At 39.7% G+C, this 18,692-nt stretch overlaps 1 protein-coding gene across 1 annotated transcript; it reads right to left on the bottom strand.

Annotated features, from left to right (window-relative positions):
- Positions 1–16,862: 16,862 nt before the first annotated feature.
- FGFBP2 (fibroblast growth factor binding protein 2) lies at positions 16,863–17,489 on the bottom strand (the record flags this gene model as incomplete). Its single annotated transcript, XM_080343608.1, has 1 exon — positions 16,863–17,489. One exon carries the CDS (start codon positions 17,487–17,489, stop codon positions 16,863–16,865), a length of 627 nt encoding a protein of 208 aa, XP_080199734.1.
- Between the last annotated feature and the right edge of the window lie 1,203 nt (positions 17,490–18,692).

Raw genomic sequence — 18,692 nt, 5'->3', positions numbered from 1 at the left:
CATCGGATCTGCTTTGTGCACCTTTGATTGGCATGAGTTAGTATGAAACTATTTGCTATAGTCCACTAAATGTGAAAGATTTGTAGTCAACACTGGCAAGGGCTCATCAATAGGGGTAAGGATGGCTCAAGGATCAGAAAAATAACAGGTCATCAGGTTGGGTGGGAATCAGAGAACGAGGATACTGTAAGAGAGGAACTGCCTTGCTCAGGAATCCTCAGCTCCACATAGTACCCACAGTATCATCTGGAATATTAGTATTTAGCATGATCCTCAAAGCTGCAGCTGCATTAGTGTGGCTGTGTGCCCTAGCTAAGGAGCCTCTCATCAGGGCTAATAACTTCTGGAACAGCATCAAGCCAAAGTGGCTACACTACCTCAGGTTCTGGCACTACTTCAGGTATGACTTTGTCATGCCTCATTATCTTGTGTAAGCATACTATAAACTGATTTTTGCGTGACAGATTAGGGGGTTGGTTCATTCATATCACCAAAAAACACCACCACCAAACCACCAACGCACCCCACTACTGTGACTGAAAAACTTCTACAAATAGGAAAAAAAAGGAAGGTTACAAGAAGTATGTAAGGAACCACAGATAATGGGACCAAGTGCAAGGTTTACAGTAAGGAACTGCGTGTTCCTGTCCCAGCTCTGCCACGGGCTTTCTTACAGATATTCACTAGGACGTGCCAGATGTTTTTTTTTCCTGGAAAAGGAATATAATGCTTATTCTTTTAGGTGATGTTGCAATGATTTTTTGTTGGCGGTTACAAAATACCATTTTGTCAAGGTTTAAGGCAAGGTGGCAATAAACTGTGGCAGATGCTCTCTGTTATCCCCTTTACCTCCCGCCACGCCTTTCCTTTAGATTGGAAAGATGATAAGAAAGATAAGGGGAAAGGAAGGGAGACTTAGACTTCAAGTTGGAGAGTTTTAAGGGGTTTTACTAATGCTACTAATAAATAGAGAATATATATACAAAATATACAAAACCAGTCTCAAGTGCTCGATGTGGAGATCACAGGCAGACAAACAGGGTCCTCTCTAGATGCCGGCCATGGTCGAAAAGAGCTTGACCCTCGTGATCACCCTCTTATATAGGGGGTATGACAATTATGGGATGGAATACTTCCATTGGTCAGTTCTAGTCACCTGTTCCATCCACCCCTCCTCAAACACGTCACTCTCACAACGGAACGTGGGAAAACTTATCAGTCTGTCTTGGCTACCATAGTAATAAATCTGAACTTGAGCTTCTTCAGCATTCCGTTGGTCTCTTACCAGCATTGAGTACAGCATCCTAGGAAAAATATACAGGCTAAAACTCAGAAAAGTACAGCCTCCTAGAAGAATTTAGCTGAAAGAAAAATCACTAAAAGAAAAATGGTCTTGTTTTTAACAAAACCAGGACATTCCACCCCTTATTCCATACCATTTGAGTCATACCCAAATCACTACTGCTTTCTGCCTGTCTTCAAATGTATATACACACATTTACTGGTGAAACTAATCACAATGTATTGAAAATACTTTAAAATATTTAAAAAGATTTAAACCCTCCATCATTCATCACTTCCAAAATTGCCTAGTTTTGCCTTGCAAAATAAGTTTCAATGTCAGTCTCAGCTCAGCTGCCCCACTGTCAATGGGACATATCTGTGTGGTCTTCCTGCTTCATAAAAATGGGGGAAGACAGTGAGAGAAAAGGCTGCACAAGAGAAGATTTCCTTTCTGCCACTTCGATATTCCCTCCCTGTCATTGTGGCAGACCGGACACACATTAGCTCTTCCCATCTTTAGCATCCAGAAACTTCTATTGAGGATTCTGCAGCCGAGTGCTTGTTGATACAGACGATTACATCTTTGAGATAATCCCTCGCGACCCAGCTGGAACTCTTTCCTAACCTGCTTAGATGATTTCGAAATCACACTAAACTAATATTTACTTATTTAGGTACATAATATTTAGTCTCAGTCTATGGAGCCTGGCCTGGATATATTTGTGTTTTGTTTTGTTTTGTGGGGTTTTCTTTTATTTTTCTTTTTTTAATATATGTTTCTTTCATTTTAATTAGACATGAAATTAGATTTTATGGATGCCTTTTACCTACCTGGGCATATAATGTATATTCATACTGTACTCCAATAATCCTGCTGGGAACTGCCTCATCACTGTCTCCAGGTGATCAGAACACTTTTTTTCTTCAACTTTCATCTTGAAAAGAATACACACAAAATTAAGGTCAGATCTCCATTTCTTAGGTGCTTAATTAGCACCTAATCATCAACAAAAATTGCTGCAAAAACTTGTTTATAATAAAATTTCCAATGAAGTGGGTTTTTTCTTCTTTTTGTCATGCATATTTAAAACACACACCTATGTCTTGCCCTTTGCTGGGCTGAAATGCTGTTTCCTTGTAAACTGCGGGCACAGATTTTACCACAGAACAAACAGTGCAGACTAATCATTGAAAGACAATTTGGTCCATGCAACATATGGCAAACCTGAACAGCTAGTTTGGCAAGATCAAATTTATGGGGTGCTGCTTAGTTATTAAAATAGAAAAGCACAGAAAATACTTGGAAACATTACCAAATAAAAGTAATCACTGACATTTACAAACATGGATGCCCAAATCTCAATGTGAGTTTTGTATTGAAAATCTTAATCCAGACATATTCCTGCTGCTTTTTGACTGAAACGAGACAGTTAATCAGCATTTAAAAATTTTCATTAGAACTACTATGATTAAATCTAGCTGGTGTCTTTCTGCTGTTCAAGCAAAGAGAGAAAGAGGTTTTATCCTTATTCCTAATTATGATTCATGGATGTGGAAGAAGTGCAGTGTTTTCTAAGTTAGTCCTTATTGCTGCTTATATATTATTCACAAATACATATATTTGTAAATAGGAAATTATTACCATTTAAACTATTAATTGCATTGGTGCATTTTTGGCAAGCTGCAGTTTGCTTGTGGTGTCATCTATGTGACAATGTGAGGCTTCTGTTCATTTATAGTTTTTTCCCCCACAGAATAACAAACAGTTAAACATAATTTAATTTAAAAATAGTAAATGATCAATGAATTCCCTTGACCACCTACAAATACATCACTGTGTAAGAATATCAGCTATTTGTTAGTCATTCTTGTAGACACCAGGATGCAGTTCTCTGTGCATATGCCCAGGCAAAGGGAGTTAGAAAAGATCCAGCATCAGCAAAGTGAACAGCTGCTTACATTTCAAATGAACATCCATGAGTACCAATCCTGATGATGGAGAGTGACTCACTGCATCAGGTAATGTTCCAAGGGTATAAAAGGAGAGCTTGATTTTAATGAGACTCCAGGGACACGTGTAGAATCAGTCCCTCTGTCACAATATTCCTTTTAGCTCCAACAGTTTGCACACAGGCTGCCTTGAAAACTGTGTCCCTGGCACACACCACACCTCGCGGCGCTTCTCTAGAGTGAGGCTGACAACTTGGGTACGAGAACAGGATCAGGCATGTGTATTATAAACCTCACTTTCTACTTTTACATATACACCAGAAGTGAATATGTATTTGCTACAAGACCTGAAGAAATAACGATATTAGGCACTCTGTACCTAGAGTTCCTTTAAAAATTGCCAGCCCTAAAAAATGGACAATGTTAAGCTGCAGTTACTTCCAGGGGTGAGGGGGGTGCTTTGTGGTTTGTGTTTGTAATGTGACTAGCATTCCAGGTGTTCCCTGTGAATAAAAGAATGCCATCAATGTATATAAATCACACATTTTGAGTGTACAGGTACACACATTAATATTAAATTCTTACTATAATTAAAACAGACTAGCCTGTTCATGTCCTGTTTACTAATGAAATGCAATCACGCACAGGATGTAGGTGTACACCATTTTGCACTTCCAAGTGCAAAACTGTTTTTACTGTGGCAGTGGGTTGTTCTCTGGCACATTTCATCCCTGGGTAAACAAGCTTCAGGCAAGGAAATCGTAACTTTATTTTCTTTTTAATTCTGTGAATCCCGTGTCTACAAAAGACAGTGAGCAGGCAGCCCTGAATGCTGAAGCCCTTTTACACAGCATCACAAACGTTGTCACATGGGCAGTGGCACCAACACCAGCCTTTCTGTATCACCGCCAGTGCCCAGCACTTCAAATGAACATTTCACAGCCTACTGGCACTTCTCTGAAAGAGACTAGTTAATTAAATATGTGGTGATGGTTTTGCTGCACAGAGATCTGTTTACCAACTATTTTACATGGAGGCATAATTATTTGAAAGGAGGTTGAAGAAAACTCATTAGTTACCAATAAGTTTCAGTTGCTTCTGACCTACAGTTAAATTCATATTAAATAACTATGAAAAAAGCACCAGATTCTCTCTTCATTGGGTCTTTAACGGTGTCTAATTATTTTACAGACTGGCCAAAACTGATGACTGAACTCGGCAGAACAGCATCCCAGTGAAAACTGGTATCATGAAACCCAAATAATAAAGAAACAATCTAATCCAAACAAATACTAATGTTAAGATAATTACAGAACAACAGAAACCATAGGACTTCTGTATATTAATTATAAGCTAATAAAAAGAAGAGCACCTTACAAGACTAAATGCTAACATTATTTAGCAAACTCCATGCTGAGGTTCCCATTTGCAGATGCTCAGACATTTCCATTAAGAACTATACTCCTGAAAAGCTAGTAAATTAAGTTCAGTAAATTATACTCCTCCATACAGTGGTTATCTACAAGTGAAACTAACAGCTCAATCATTTGATCCATCATTCATAGCCCTAGTAGTACCGATTACCTTCCTCATCTATGAATTCAGCAGTTATTACTCACAGTGTTATTCTTCATTTACTCGCTGCATTATATTGGTAACATTTTGATTAAAATATCCTGAAATTCATTACTACCAAAGCGTAGTTTCTCTTCAGCAGGGGGCTGACCCTCATACCTGCTCATAGCTGGCAGTCAGCAGCAGTTCATCCTATGGAACACTCTCTCACATGCAGTCAGAAGGAGGAGATATTTTTTGTAAACTTTCTGAGTATTTCTTTTCCTTGGTGGGGAAGGACAGCACTGTTTTCAGAAAAATGTAAGTGGTTTTAATTAAACCACTTGGAGATCCAAGCCAGTGACGAAGCACAACCATAAGGAATATGGTTCTGAAATGACAAAGAAATCTCTCTTATTTCATTAGATAATACAGAGAAAAGTTCTGCAGACCACATGCATACAGGAGACAGTAGACTTTGATGCCAAATGGGATTGACAAGAGTCTTCCATCTTGGCAGGAGGAGACTTTCCAAATTCAAACAAGGATAGGAAAATTTTAGAGGACTCCTCTCTCTTAATTTTATTGGGAAATTATGTTGAACCAATGTTAAAGGAAGCTTGCCTTGATTTTGAAAAAATTCAAATAATCGCCATAGCTAACTAAATATGATTACCCTCTCCTACACAGGATGTTAAATGTTGATACCATGACAAAGATGATTGTTACTGTACAAGAGTTAGTGGAAAACATATCTCAATTTAAGCAGATCCTAAGATTTTGTTCCCTGTAGATTTGCATCTGATAATGCTGCAGGGTCACAAAAGAAGAGATAGGACTAGATAGATAGGAAAAAAAAAAATAAATCTATTTTTTCCTTTTCTTTAGAATTTGGCTTTCACAGAATACAAAGGTTATATTTTATAAAAGAAAAACAAACAAAGAAACAAAAAAAGCAAACAAAACAAATGCCACAAGTCCAAACTTGGAAGAAAAATAATGTAAAACAGAGGGATAGTATACTGAAAAGTGTGTTTGATACTGATTTTTTCAATATCAAGAAGAACTTAACCTCAGCATCTGAATTTTACATCTTTTCTTTTAACTTTAGCTCTAATGGAAGTTGTCACTTCTCTGCCTTAATCACAGCTAAAGATTCTCCAAGCACAATCATTTCATTGTCCTGGGGTTTTATTTGAGCAGGCTCGCTGCTCGATTTATTAGCACCGATTCACTATATGCAAGGCATGCTCAAGTTGTTTTGGCAGCTGGGGGAAACAACTATTGACTAATTGCCTTCTGAACTATTTAGCCTGCTTAGATTTTTATAGCTTAGAGCAATCCAAGAGCCTGCCTGTCTGATGAGAACAGCTTCAGAAATACAATCAGGCAAAGGATTGCTCTCTTACAGAAAGATAAAATGAGTAAATTAATAAAAAGATGACATTGTAACTTACTGCTTGCCATTAGACTGGAGTCTACTCAGGGTAATGGCAAGTCATGCATATCTATGAGAAGGAAGAATTTGACATGTTACGTGAAAGAAATCAAACACGTATCGCTAGAACACAAGGGACCATCTTACGAGCAGCACTGTTTACCATAAGCACTGAGCTTAACGCTCCAACCAAAAATCACTTCCAGCTGTCGCAAATGCCTTATTTCTCATTAAAGCTTTGCACTAAAAAAATTCCCCATGTGCTTATTCAGATGAATAGCTGAAAAAAGCCTTTGTGTTAAGACAATGCTGGTGGAGTTACTAAAGGCAGACAAGGGTAAGAAATGTGTTCCGGCTCTCTTCTGCTTCTAATCCACCTTCTCATAAAGGTAAGATTTGTTTTTTCTTAGTGGGAATTTTAAATTACTTAGGCACTTGTTCTATTTGTTTTTTCCTGAAGGACACACAGTGGTCTCCACTCTATTAGTTCCCATACAAGCAGCAAATATGCTAATTGATCCTGCATAGGTGATGAGAACGAGAAGATCTGCTGAGTGTTATAGTGAAGTTCAGAACATTTAAAATATTGACCAGATCAGTGGTGAAATTCTTCCACAGCTCGGTGTGGCTGCAGAGTGACACAGGATGAACATGGATGGAGTTCAAGACAGAGTATATATGGGCCAAGATGTGGTATATTAGAGAGACATTCCTTCCTAGCTGCTGACTGCTTTTTTTGAGGTTGTGTCTGGGCTTCTGTAAACCACATCTGATCTGAACAGATGTAATCAACAGTATTTTTATCAAGGAAGATGCAGGAATTCTTTTCTACTTTTTTCTTTAAGAAAACAAAGCAACATAGGTTTCCTTTCTAGGTCTTCCTCAGGTAGTCCTGGTCAGAATAGATGGACTTTCGAAAGTCTGCTCTTCATATCAATGGTAGCTTTGGTCTTTGTCTGTTTTCAGCATCCTTTCCATAAAGCTTAAAGCTGTTCTGTAAATAAATTAAGCTGTACCACGTACACATATGTATATATAATACAAATAATATAATACAAGTATAGAATAGTTTTCTCACTTCCAATAAAGTTCATTAACATTAGTGGGTTTATTTGTATGTTTGTTGAAAAGAAGGATGCGTATACGTGTGTGGAGAGAAAAGAACAGGTGGATCCACTATGACTAAGAAAGTATATTGCTTAAACTTTTATGAGTTTATCAGTGCCTGGTAATTTTGTGGAGTTTAGCACAGGCTCCAAGCACAGCAAGATGTTTCTAGCACTTGCTATGGAATAAGCGTTCATTTCAAATACACTTTTTAAATACAGTGGGAAACTGGAAACAGGAACCAATAAATTGTTCCAGGAAAACAAAACCAGGAACAGAAAAATAGGGACTTTATGGTGTAGGAGACAGTGTTGGGTCTGGCTGAGATGGAATTAAGTTTTTATAGTAGCCCATATGGTGCTGTGTTTTAAATTTGTGACTAGAACAGTGCTAATAACACACTGATGTTTTAGCTGTTGCTAAACTGCATCAAGGGCTTTTCTATTTCCGACTCTGCTCCCCCTCCAGTAGGCTGGGAGTGGGCAAGATATTCGGAGGGGACACAGCCAGGACAGCTGACCCAAGGGTATTCCAGACCATATGACATTTCATGCAGCAAGAAAACTGGGGGTGGTCTCTCTAGAGTAGCCCTTGCTTGGAGACTGGCTGGGCATCAGCCTGCTTGTGAGAGGTGTGGAGTGGATGTCTTTGCATCATTTGGTGGGGTTTTTCCCCTCTTACCTTCATGTATTAAGCTGTCTATATCTCAACCCACTTTTTTTTCCCCTCTCTTTTGCTCTTCCAGTTCTCCATCCCACTGCGGAGAGGGAGTGAGTGGCTGGTGGGTGGTTCATTTCTGTCTGGGATCAACCCACCACAGAGACTTCAATCCTACAAATAACCAACATAAATTGTTATTTCAGTGGCTTCCAGCTGGGAAAGAAACCAACAGAGAGTTCAGTCCACATGCAGAACTTCCCCTTCACTAAAAACACTGATGGCCAAGCTACACTGATCCCACTTTGACTCCGTGCCTCTAAGCCATGACAGTTATCACAGCAAAGACAAGAAGGTACAGTCACAGCTGTGACAAATCCTTTGCTCATGTGCATTACTACATTTGAAGAAACTATTTCATCTACATGGGAAAAGTGATCTTGGGCTAACACAAGCTGTGTCTCCACAAGTTGTGTCAGCCACCATAGCCTGACCTGTAACTGACAGGATTAGCTATAAGGTTTATCCTCCATAATCTCTGGGTTATCCTTGAAACACGGTATAAGCATCCTTAAAATGCACTTGGGTCCTACAGCTCAAGAGCTCACATCCGGAGGGGGCTCTGCAAAGCCCTGCTGAAAGCTCAGCAAGTCAGAAGAGTGACTGCAAAGGTCTGCACTTCACAGCTGCCATGTGGGATGGTGCCTCTCAGCATTTTCATATCTGACACAAGGCTCTGAAGGCGCAGAGAAAGGACAAAAGGAATGGACAAATCTTATTTGCCATTTTCATTTTTGTGAGATCAGCGTGTTTGGGTATGCAGTGAATAGAAGCCAGTAACAAGGAAAAAGGTTTCTTGACCCATCTTTCCAAGTTCTAGTGCAACTTGTTATGGTCAGCAAAAGCTGAAAGGACACACACCCCTCAACAATTATGATAGATTTGGGGTTTGCTCAGTTAAACAAGACAAGATATGACGTCTATGACTATATCATTCTTTCAAAACTTACTGGTTTTTCTTGGATCATTTCTAACTCTACAGCTCCCCCATGTGGAGAATATTAACAAAAAAGAAATCAATAATCTTAAATGCTGGGTATTATTATTATTTTTTTAAATGGATTTGTATTCTAAATATTTAGAAATTTTTTAGAGGTATTCAACCCTGTTCAGCCAGAAACCCATTTTCTGAAAAGAGGTGAAAAGCAGCACAGTAATTCCGTACATCAGAATGCCACTGCTAGTGCTGAGGCGTTACAATTCCTATTGTGATTTAAATTACCATTTTTCCTCTGTTATTATATGACTTACACAAACTAACCTTTTACTCATATTTAGTCCCATTTGTTCCTGTGTGCCTGTATAGGAATCTCACATCTATGTCCTACTTCACGCCATGAGGGAATTTGGGGATTTTCTCTTCTATGTTGGTAAAGATGACCTGTATCCTGGTTACCTTACAATTATTTAATACATAGTGGATATTATCTTCGTGTTGATGACACAGTGCAAATCACTTCATTAAACACTAGTAAGCATGAAGCTTGGGGCAAACTGAAAAGATAAGGAATGACCTGATTGTGGGGAGCAGGCGCTGGCACTCACCACCCCCTCGCACCCCTCCAGGAGGAATAAATACAGGTTGAAGGGAGAATCCATCTCCCCTGCCCCTTCACAGATGAACTGGAAACAGCCAGTGTTCTCAAAGGTTGCTCAGACAGCTCTCAGTCATCACAAGGGTATCCAATGCATGTCTGTAACTTATAAAAAGTTACCTTTGAACATTTTTGATTGAAGGTTTGAGGTTGAATGAGAAATGGAAGAAAATATGGAAGGAAAAGTGACTTCATATGCTGCTAGATTTGGCCTGCAAACCTCTCTTTTAATAACTGTCCAACAGTCTGAACTCACATCCACTAGCGATTAGTACAAGAGAGGATCTCACCCATGGTAAAGCAGTCTTTCCCGATGTTTTTATGAAGTGTTTCCTTAAGCCAGGTCTCAGAAAAGGTGGGGATGGTTGTGGAATTCTTTGTATTAGCTCAGGTCAGTTTTTGACCTCAGATCTTAAAATAAATGGAGCTAGCCAATCCCTTTTGAGGACAGTGCTTTAGAGCTTTTTGAAGTATAGTTGAGCTCAGCAAAGAAACCTTCGTCCATCCTCATTTCAGCACCACTAAAAGCCCAATTTCTTGTTCCTGCTTAAATACACACCTAGTACTGTTTACTACACTTGCTTCTGTGGAAACATCTGCTGTCACAGGTCCCCTTACGTGTCTCTGTTTCCCAGCCTTTTAGAGATGTGTAATGATACTTGTCTATGATGTCAGAAAGGCACAAGAAAGTTACCTTCATATTTCTGGTGGGGTTTTTTTGTTTTGTTTGGGTTTTTTGTTTGTTTGTTTGTTTGTTTTTTGGTCTTTTTTCTTTTTTAAACATTCAGAAATGTACAAATAGAAGGCAATGTGGAAATAAAATGTACTACAATTCTTACAAAAATCTACAACTGAGAAACTAAGTTCTAGCTGAGTTCAGTATTCTGTTGTATTCAGTTTTGCTTTCCAGGTCCACAGGCTGACAAGCAATGCACTTACACAAAGATGTTGTAGAAAGCACACTAGCAATTAAATTGTCCTATGATGTCTCTTTAAATAGTAACAATTATTTTTGTTTTGAATAACTTATAGATAACACAGGAGAAAACACAGACCTGATTATGACATGGAACATTAATTGCCTGAGGATTTCCTTTTCGGATGGATTTCTTCCTCTCTCAGATATTAAACAAGGTGCCTTTCTTCTCACAGATGCTGAAGGCAGTCACTTTCTACATTGCTTTCTAGTCCTTGACAGTATATTTTCTGTGCTCATGTAAATTGTTTGCTCATATTTCTTTGTTCATGTAAATTGTTCTGAAGCTGCAAAGCAGTCATACACTGCTCTTCGCTATTTGAGTTCAACTAATATGTAGGTGTTTAAAAAGGGCCGTGATATATTGAAAAAAATAAATTGTCTGGTGGTAAGGATTTAAGGTAAAAAAAAAACAAGCCAAACCAAATCAAAACCACCCCAAAACAAAATAAAACAAAAATATTAATAGTGAGGAAGAGAAAAGAAGTTTGCCCATTCCATCAAATCACTGTGATTGATCTATTATACTTCAAATGAAGTGTGTTCTTGCCAAAGGACACTGCTCCTGCTGAGGTTAAATATGTAGTGGTCTGTAAAAAGTTTTATAGTTCCCTAAGCTGAAGGAAAACAGTTATCCTGATTTATTTCTGTTGTTCACTAACCCTGAGCCAAGAAGCTGTCCAGATGCCGTGCAATCGGTGTGAAGAAAAATCAAAAGCGATTGAACTGATTCTAATTATGTAAAAGATTTCAGGCCCAAGAAGACAGAGGAAACAGATGGTTACAGATGATGTTCCTTGATGACTCTTACCTCTTCTTGTCTGGTATATTGTGAAAAATATCTTCTGTCACCCTGGCATAGTTTACCTTCATGATAGTCGCAGCGTGGATTTCTATGGACAAGTTTTTAACAACAGGTCTTGGAATATCTTTCTAGTGAGAGAGAGTGACTCAGGATGGGTCATGGGGGACAGCAGTACTTGAGGCAGCTCTTGGGGAACGACAGAGACCTGGTCACAGAATCACAGAATCACACAGAATCACAGAATCACACAGAATCACAGAATCGACTGGGTTGGAAAAGACCTCAGAGATCATCGAGTCCAACCCTTGGTCCTGACAAACCCCATCTCCACAGCCTGCTCCGGCATCCACCCTCGGCGCAAACTCACCACCGCATGGCCCAAGGTCACCAACACAACGTGAAAGACGACGGTGTCTCTCCAGGCTCTGTCAGAGTTCAGAGCTTGGATTTTTCTCACCCTTTCCTTCCGCGGGAATTTTCTGTCCCTTTTCAGTTCCTAGGCAAATTCTTAATACATTCGCGGCTGAGGGGAAGGCCCCCTCACACACCACATTACACTGGTAAGACAAATAAAAGGGGCAACTGTTTTCACACTCGCACATTAATTTTTACAGGCGGCAGCGACAGAGTGATGCAGTTTTTTAGGTCTGCAGGCAGCAGAGCCAGAAGGACGCCTCTGTCTGCCCTCCTGACTACAGCCATGGTGAGGCCGGCAGCAGGGGAAGAGTCCCCGGGCTGCATGCCCACGGTGAGCGCTGGGTCTGCAAAGCGTTCTGTAACCTGCTGAGGAGAGGGAGGCAGGGAACGCAAACTGCTGCTCCAAATCAGATATCAGCTTCATTTCTTTCTTACTCTGTACACACTGTAATAAAGCTACTCTGGAAATTCAGCACTTGGCCTTCTGCAGTTAACTTAACATGGAAGATGTGTAAGTGAAATAAGCAGATTCTCAGGATGTCTGATATGACACGCCCATGAGACAACACCGATGTCTTGTCATTGTACTGTCTGCGTCTCTGCCGCTTTGCTTTCTTATTCCTGTTTTCATATGTGTATCACATACTTTTTGCCATTGTAAAGTGATCTGTAAAGTCTGATGACAGCAGAGAGAGCCAAAGGAATCTCCTGTGCTGCATTTGACTTCTATTCAGAAAAGAAAGCAGAGATTAGGATATGTAACACCAAGAGAAACAGAAAAAAGAAAGCGGCAGCCATAAAGATCCTAAAGAAGCAGGAACTGGCAAGGGGCAACTTTGGGAAATTTTAGTTTTTCCTTTGTCTTCTTATTTTGTGGAAGATCTCTGTTCCTAAAGTTTGTGCCTTATCAACTACAACACCTATTGAAAAATCAAGAATGCAAAATGTAGAACTGCAAACCATGCAGGAGTGGCCAGAGAACACAACAATTCTCTCAGAAAACAGCAGAGTGCACTACTGCATAGTTACAGGCAGACTAAGCAATATCATTATTACTGAGGTGTAGATTTGGTCTGTGTTAACAAAAACCTATACACTGCAAAGGGCAATTTTCTTAGTTTCAGATACCTGATTTTAAGGGAAACAGACAGAATGTTCAGTGTTCCTTAACACCTGATTTTCTTGTTGATTTAACTCGGCTAAATAAAAATACATACCAAAAGACAGAGGTGCTGAACATGAAGTTACTTGTCCAAGACAATGTATTTGACTTAATGATGGGACTGCCATCAGAACATACTTAAGAAAACTGTCTTATGCAATTTGATATCGTTAGAATGGCTGCTCCAAGAGTATATTTTGCACTTTGAGGAAACACAGATGCCAACAGAGGTATTCATTATTAAAGAACCAGACCTTTTAAGCTTTCTTCTGTGTTTCCATCATAAATTACAGGACCATTGAGGTCAGAAGGCCTTTCCTCACAGGACTGTGCTCCAGTTCTGACCATCTTGGTGGCTCTTCATTAGACTCACCCCAGCCTTTCTTGGATATTAACTATGTGTGTTAAATACCCATCCTTTTACAGGTAGGTTCTCCAAATGCATCATTTAGCTTTTCTCGGAGGCTTACCTTGTCAAAGTAGGCAATACTCACAGCGCTTCTGTGGAAAGCTAAAGGTGAGGATCCTGAGGGCAACTGCTTGCCGGTGTACTGAATCCACAGCAGGAGCAGCAGGCCTGGGTATCAGGGGTCTCCCTGGCTGCAGGAATCCCAACAGTCTTGCTTGCTATTCCTCTGTCAAGACAAATTCCATCTCCACTCAGGTGGGTTTTCTGAGGTATTTACGAATATGGGGGCTAACAGGTTAACCTGAAATGAATGCAACAGCAGGTTTCATTCATTGACAAGGTACTTGAAGATTGCACTAAACTCACCACAAACACTTCTCAATTCATCGTTTCATTAATGAATAGCACTTTCATACCAAGAGGGTAACTGAAATTTCACAACTGTATGTTTCTAGTGCTAAACACAATTAAATGGTAATGTAGCTGATAAATCATGGTGCTGTTATACAAGGCGCAGCACTTCAGTTAACATCCAATTTTTAAACATTTTGAAAGCAAGATCATTATAGTTGACTGACTTGTTGAGGGTGCATAGTGGTGTGTAGTGAAATGCAACCCAAGCCATGCATCACCTTGGTAACAGAATCTTCACTTTTTTGTAAAATTTAGTCCTTAACTATGTATTTTGGGTCCTGGATATTTTATAAAAAGCATTTCATAAAAGAGGGGCCTTTGGCACAAGACTACTTGATTTCTAGTTTCCAGTTCAATCATGAAGCTTCAGGTGGTCACTCCAGACAAGATGGTGCCAAGCACGGACCCCTCTGGCACAGAGCTGTGCTCCTCTGAAACGAGGGACGAGCTCCCTAGGACGTTGTGCACTCGCAGGTCTGTGACACCTGTCCTCTCCTGAGCAGAACCAGTGATGGCCACGCATTTCAGACTGTATCTCCTAGAGTTCTACAAAGTGTCAGCCAACTCTGCTGCCTTCTGTGCTCAGTGCACATACACGGAAAAAGGCAGAACGGGGAAAATTTTCTTTTGGTGAACTGGTGCAACCTCCTCTTTTCTCCTGCTATCAGTATGGTGCGTGACTGATTCTCCCAAACTTCTCTAAATGCAAGCTGATGTCTCGATTTTGAGGTCATTACTGTTGTAGTGGATACTACTGCAAAATATTGGCTCTGCAGTGTGGATTGTGCGTCACACACAAGAGGAGTTCTAAAACATTTAAAACACACACTTCAAGAAAACCCTCAACCTCCCCTTAACATTTCCAAACATTTCCCAAATATCACTTTAACGCATTTTGCATGTTCGCAAATCAAAGAATTATGTTAATTTCTATGACAGAATTAAGTGAATAGGTGTACTACTACGTTTTAAAGTCACAGCACAAGAGCTTGGCAAGGATAACTGAAGTTACAAATGAAGATAAATCTAATGTGGTTAATGGCTGACAAAACCGGACCTGCTTGAGTTTGCATTTCATCAGCATTCAAGCTGTATCTCTGCCTTGTACATACAATCTTCTGCACTGACTCCATCTCCATCACTTGCTGTTCTTTTCCACATATTTCAAGAGGTTTGTGACAGAAAATTATTTCAAATTTGATTGAACAGTCACAATTTGGAATTACAAAGTGAGAATTACAAATCGGTAAGTAAAAGTGGGGAAGTACTGAAGTGCAGCAACACTTTGCAGAAACTGTTTAACAGCAAATACGGAACATTATTAATTTATGTGGTACGAAGTTTTTCCAGTTTTTCCCTGCTGCGAAGCTCACTTGAAAACAAAGGGGGGCATTGTTAAAAAATAATCTGAATGTAAATGCGCTGTAATCTCTGATAACAGGCTATTAGGTCCTGCTTTGTGTTTTGATGAGATTTATGCAAGTGCCCAAATGCATAGATATGAGTTACCTTTCAGAATATTTACTAAACCAGAACATTAATAAAACTACTAACAGATCCTAATAACACTGAAGTCTGCAGATGCAGTCCAGATGAACACTTCTAATCTGCCATGTTCAGAAATGTATTCTTATATTAATCTTCTTTTTTCTCCAATCTTTTTTTTTCCCCTGCTGACTGAAACTTATTGTAGTATAAAGATAATAACATTGAAAATATTAATGAAAACATGTTCACAGTGAGAAAGTAATGACTCAAACCTGAAACAAGTATCAAATACCGTAACTTTATACAAGCAGCACCATTTTGAATTTTAAGAAAGCACACTGAGTACATTTTCAAAAATGTTATTTTTATTTTTTGTACCAACTGTAGCACCATTTACAGCTTTCATCTCTAACAAACTGAAGGAAATCAGAACACACAAAAACCTATTCAAGGTCGTGCAACAGACCTAGGAACAGCTACAGCATCCTAACACTACGTACAGTCACTCCAGTTTCATGCAAGTTTCAGCGCTGTTAAAAGGTTTCATTCTAGGGCTGCAGAGAGAAAACAGATACAAAATCTACAGAGATGATGCATTTTTAAACCAAAATTGTTACATCTAAATTATAAAACTACTGCAAGGACCCTTCTTCAGCTGTAAAAATTCTGCTCTGCAAAACAAAAAAAAAAAAGAAAAAAAAAAGGTTAGTCACTTTGCTGTATTAAGCACAAGAAAATTAGCAGTCTAAACACTTGCTGCCTCATGCTCCGTATATTCCCGTTTCTGTCAAAAATTTGCCAGGTTTAGTCAGCAGCTCCTGCGTTTCTCTCTGAATCGAAGTGGAAGTGGGTATAAAACCAACCCCTGCTGCAAGGGCTTTGCCTTTTTAAATCCTGGCTGAAAACCCAAGACTTACCAGGCAAGTACCTGCCTGCGATCCCTGTCACCTCTACACAAACAGACCCATAAACCAAGACAGTCCATTCAGTTTTATTAGTTTCTGGAGGTCATCTATGAACTAACTTTAAAAATTAAGATGGTTAATTATTAACTAGAAGTTTTGATGAACAAGCTTTATGTTTTTGATTTCTGAATGGAGATTTAAATCATTCTGGCTGATGCATTTGTTAGTGGAGCTGATGTATTTGTTATTTATCTTATACTTCACTGGCTTAAACCCAGAAATCAGCACAAGAGGAAAGGAATGACAGTAGGCAGAAAACAAGCCCAATTTAAACAGTTAGAAGTGAAATACCCCAGGATTGATAACACATAGGACAAACATCTCAGTACATACTAAAGACCTCACAGGAGGATTCCAGGGAGTCCTGAACCAGTAGCCATCACTGGGTTTAAGCTCTCCAGCCCCTCAGAAGCCACAGTACAGGCTGTGTTAGATGTTAGATTTTAGTAAGCAAGCCTAGAACCTCCATGTCCACACCCCTGAGAGACCCCCAACATCAAAATAAATCCAAACTACAACAGGCTTACTCTTGGGTACATTCTGCTGTGCTTCAAGATGGGAGTTTTACCTGAAGCAAATCCTTAACCTCTAAAGATGCCAATAATGTAGGAGCAGACACCATGCAGGGGCTCCCAGCAATGTTCCTGTGCCAGTTTCATTGCTTCCATTTCATTTTCAGACCCTTGACCATGTTGGGCTGGTTTTATAAGAGGTAGCATTGGAGGTTTCCCTATTTTATTAACGGAGCTTCTCCCTGCTCCCCTCATAGAAGTGGAAGATTTCTGGACTGATATGTCCTGGTTTGCCAGATCTTCTGGCTCCACACTAGCAGCTATTTGCTTCATGAGAGCCTCCGCGGGAGCCTTTTGGCACATGGTGGTCTTCAGCACTTGTGTGGATTCGCAAGCGTGCGGGAGCTTTCTGAGTTCCACAGCGATCTGATTCCAGTAAATCTTTGGATTGTTTCTGAAAGCTCGACAGACTGATGGCTTGCCAGCGAATTCACACCAGTAGGACATGCCTTGGCTTCTGCATTCAATTCTAAGTTTCATCTCCTCATCCCCACTCATGCTCATTGTGCAAACATCTTTGGTTTTAGTCCGGAAATTGATTTCTTCACCATTGCTTCTTTTCTTTGGCTTCAGCTTCTGTCCCAATCCTCCCATGCCGCAGCTCAGTACTAGCAAAAGAAGAGCAAAACTCTTCATGGTGAGAGGAGTTGACTGAGATCCTCAAGCAACGCGATCTGAAAAAGTGAAAGCAGCGAGGAAGGGGTTGCTCACAATTTAAAGGCTTGGTGCACAAAGCAGCCTCTTTCCAGCGAAATGTAGAATGTAAGGTCTGGGTTTTTTTTTAAATAAAATTATAAATCACACTCCAGTAGGCATGTGCCTGTAATTTATGGCCTGAGGGAGTGTCAAATAACCTGTGAACTCCCAAGAAGGTAACAAGACAAATCTTGTAAATGCAGTTAAATACAGAACAACGGTTGTATAACCGAGAAACACATTCCTATCCAGAATGAACATGTCATATTTGATTTTTAACAGATATTTTCCATTCTCCAGCTGCTTTTTAGCTATCTTCATGCCAGAGTTTCTAAGATCATATTGAAGTTAAAGAAGATAAAATTGCCAAAGTACTCTATGCAGCTACATCTGGGTGGTATTATAAATGTGTCCTACCAATAAAGGCTGATTTGTGGAATGGGTTTTCTGTGGATCTGCACAGTAAGGATGCAACTTTAGCACTTCATTTTGTCAGCACATAACATGCGGTGGGGACACATGGAAGAATTAACTGCACATTCTTTGAGCCATGAAAGATTTTTAGACTGGCAATATTTAAGCAAGATAAGGAATAAAGCTTTAGCAAAATAAGTTACTGCAGGCCTAAATATAAACCAAACATTTGGAAGTTTTATCATCGTCACATCAGCCAACAGCAGGAAAACAGAACGACCTTATCATGGGTCTCAACAGCAGGGAAGAGACGCCAGAGTATGTCAGGCAGATATTTGTGCTTCATCATTTTCCATATTTTTTCTTTAATAGATATTTTCCTGTTCATAACAAAAGAGCTGTAAAAATGCCATAAAACAAAAGCTACAGAATAGAAGTATTTCAGTGCAGAATCCTGTATTAGCAGTTTCTGCTGCACTAACCCAAAGCAGAGCTAAGGAAAAGCACAATAACTCCCTGGGCATCCAGGAGGTTGTGAGAAAAAAATCCCTCCCATACTGTTACAAGCCACAGCACTTTTCTGGCTAATAAGACCCCACTAGACATGTATTTGAAGACATGTATGCTACAGCCCCCTGACCTGAACAGCTGCTGAAGGAGAATCTATTATTTAAGTATACCTGAATAACTGTGGGGTGCTGGAAATCCTAGGTTCAAGAATGGCCATGA

The sequence above is a fragment of the Nesoenas mayeri genome, assembly GCF_963082525.1.
Source record: "Nesoenas mayeri genome assembly, chromosome: 4".
NCBI lineage: Eukaryota > Metazoa > Chordata > Aves > Columbiformes > Columbidae > Nesoenas > Nesoenas mayeri.
Note: the sequence above shows the minus strand (reverse complement) of the source record. Positions and strands in the feature narration are given on the sequence as shown.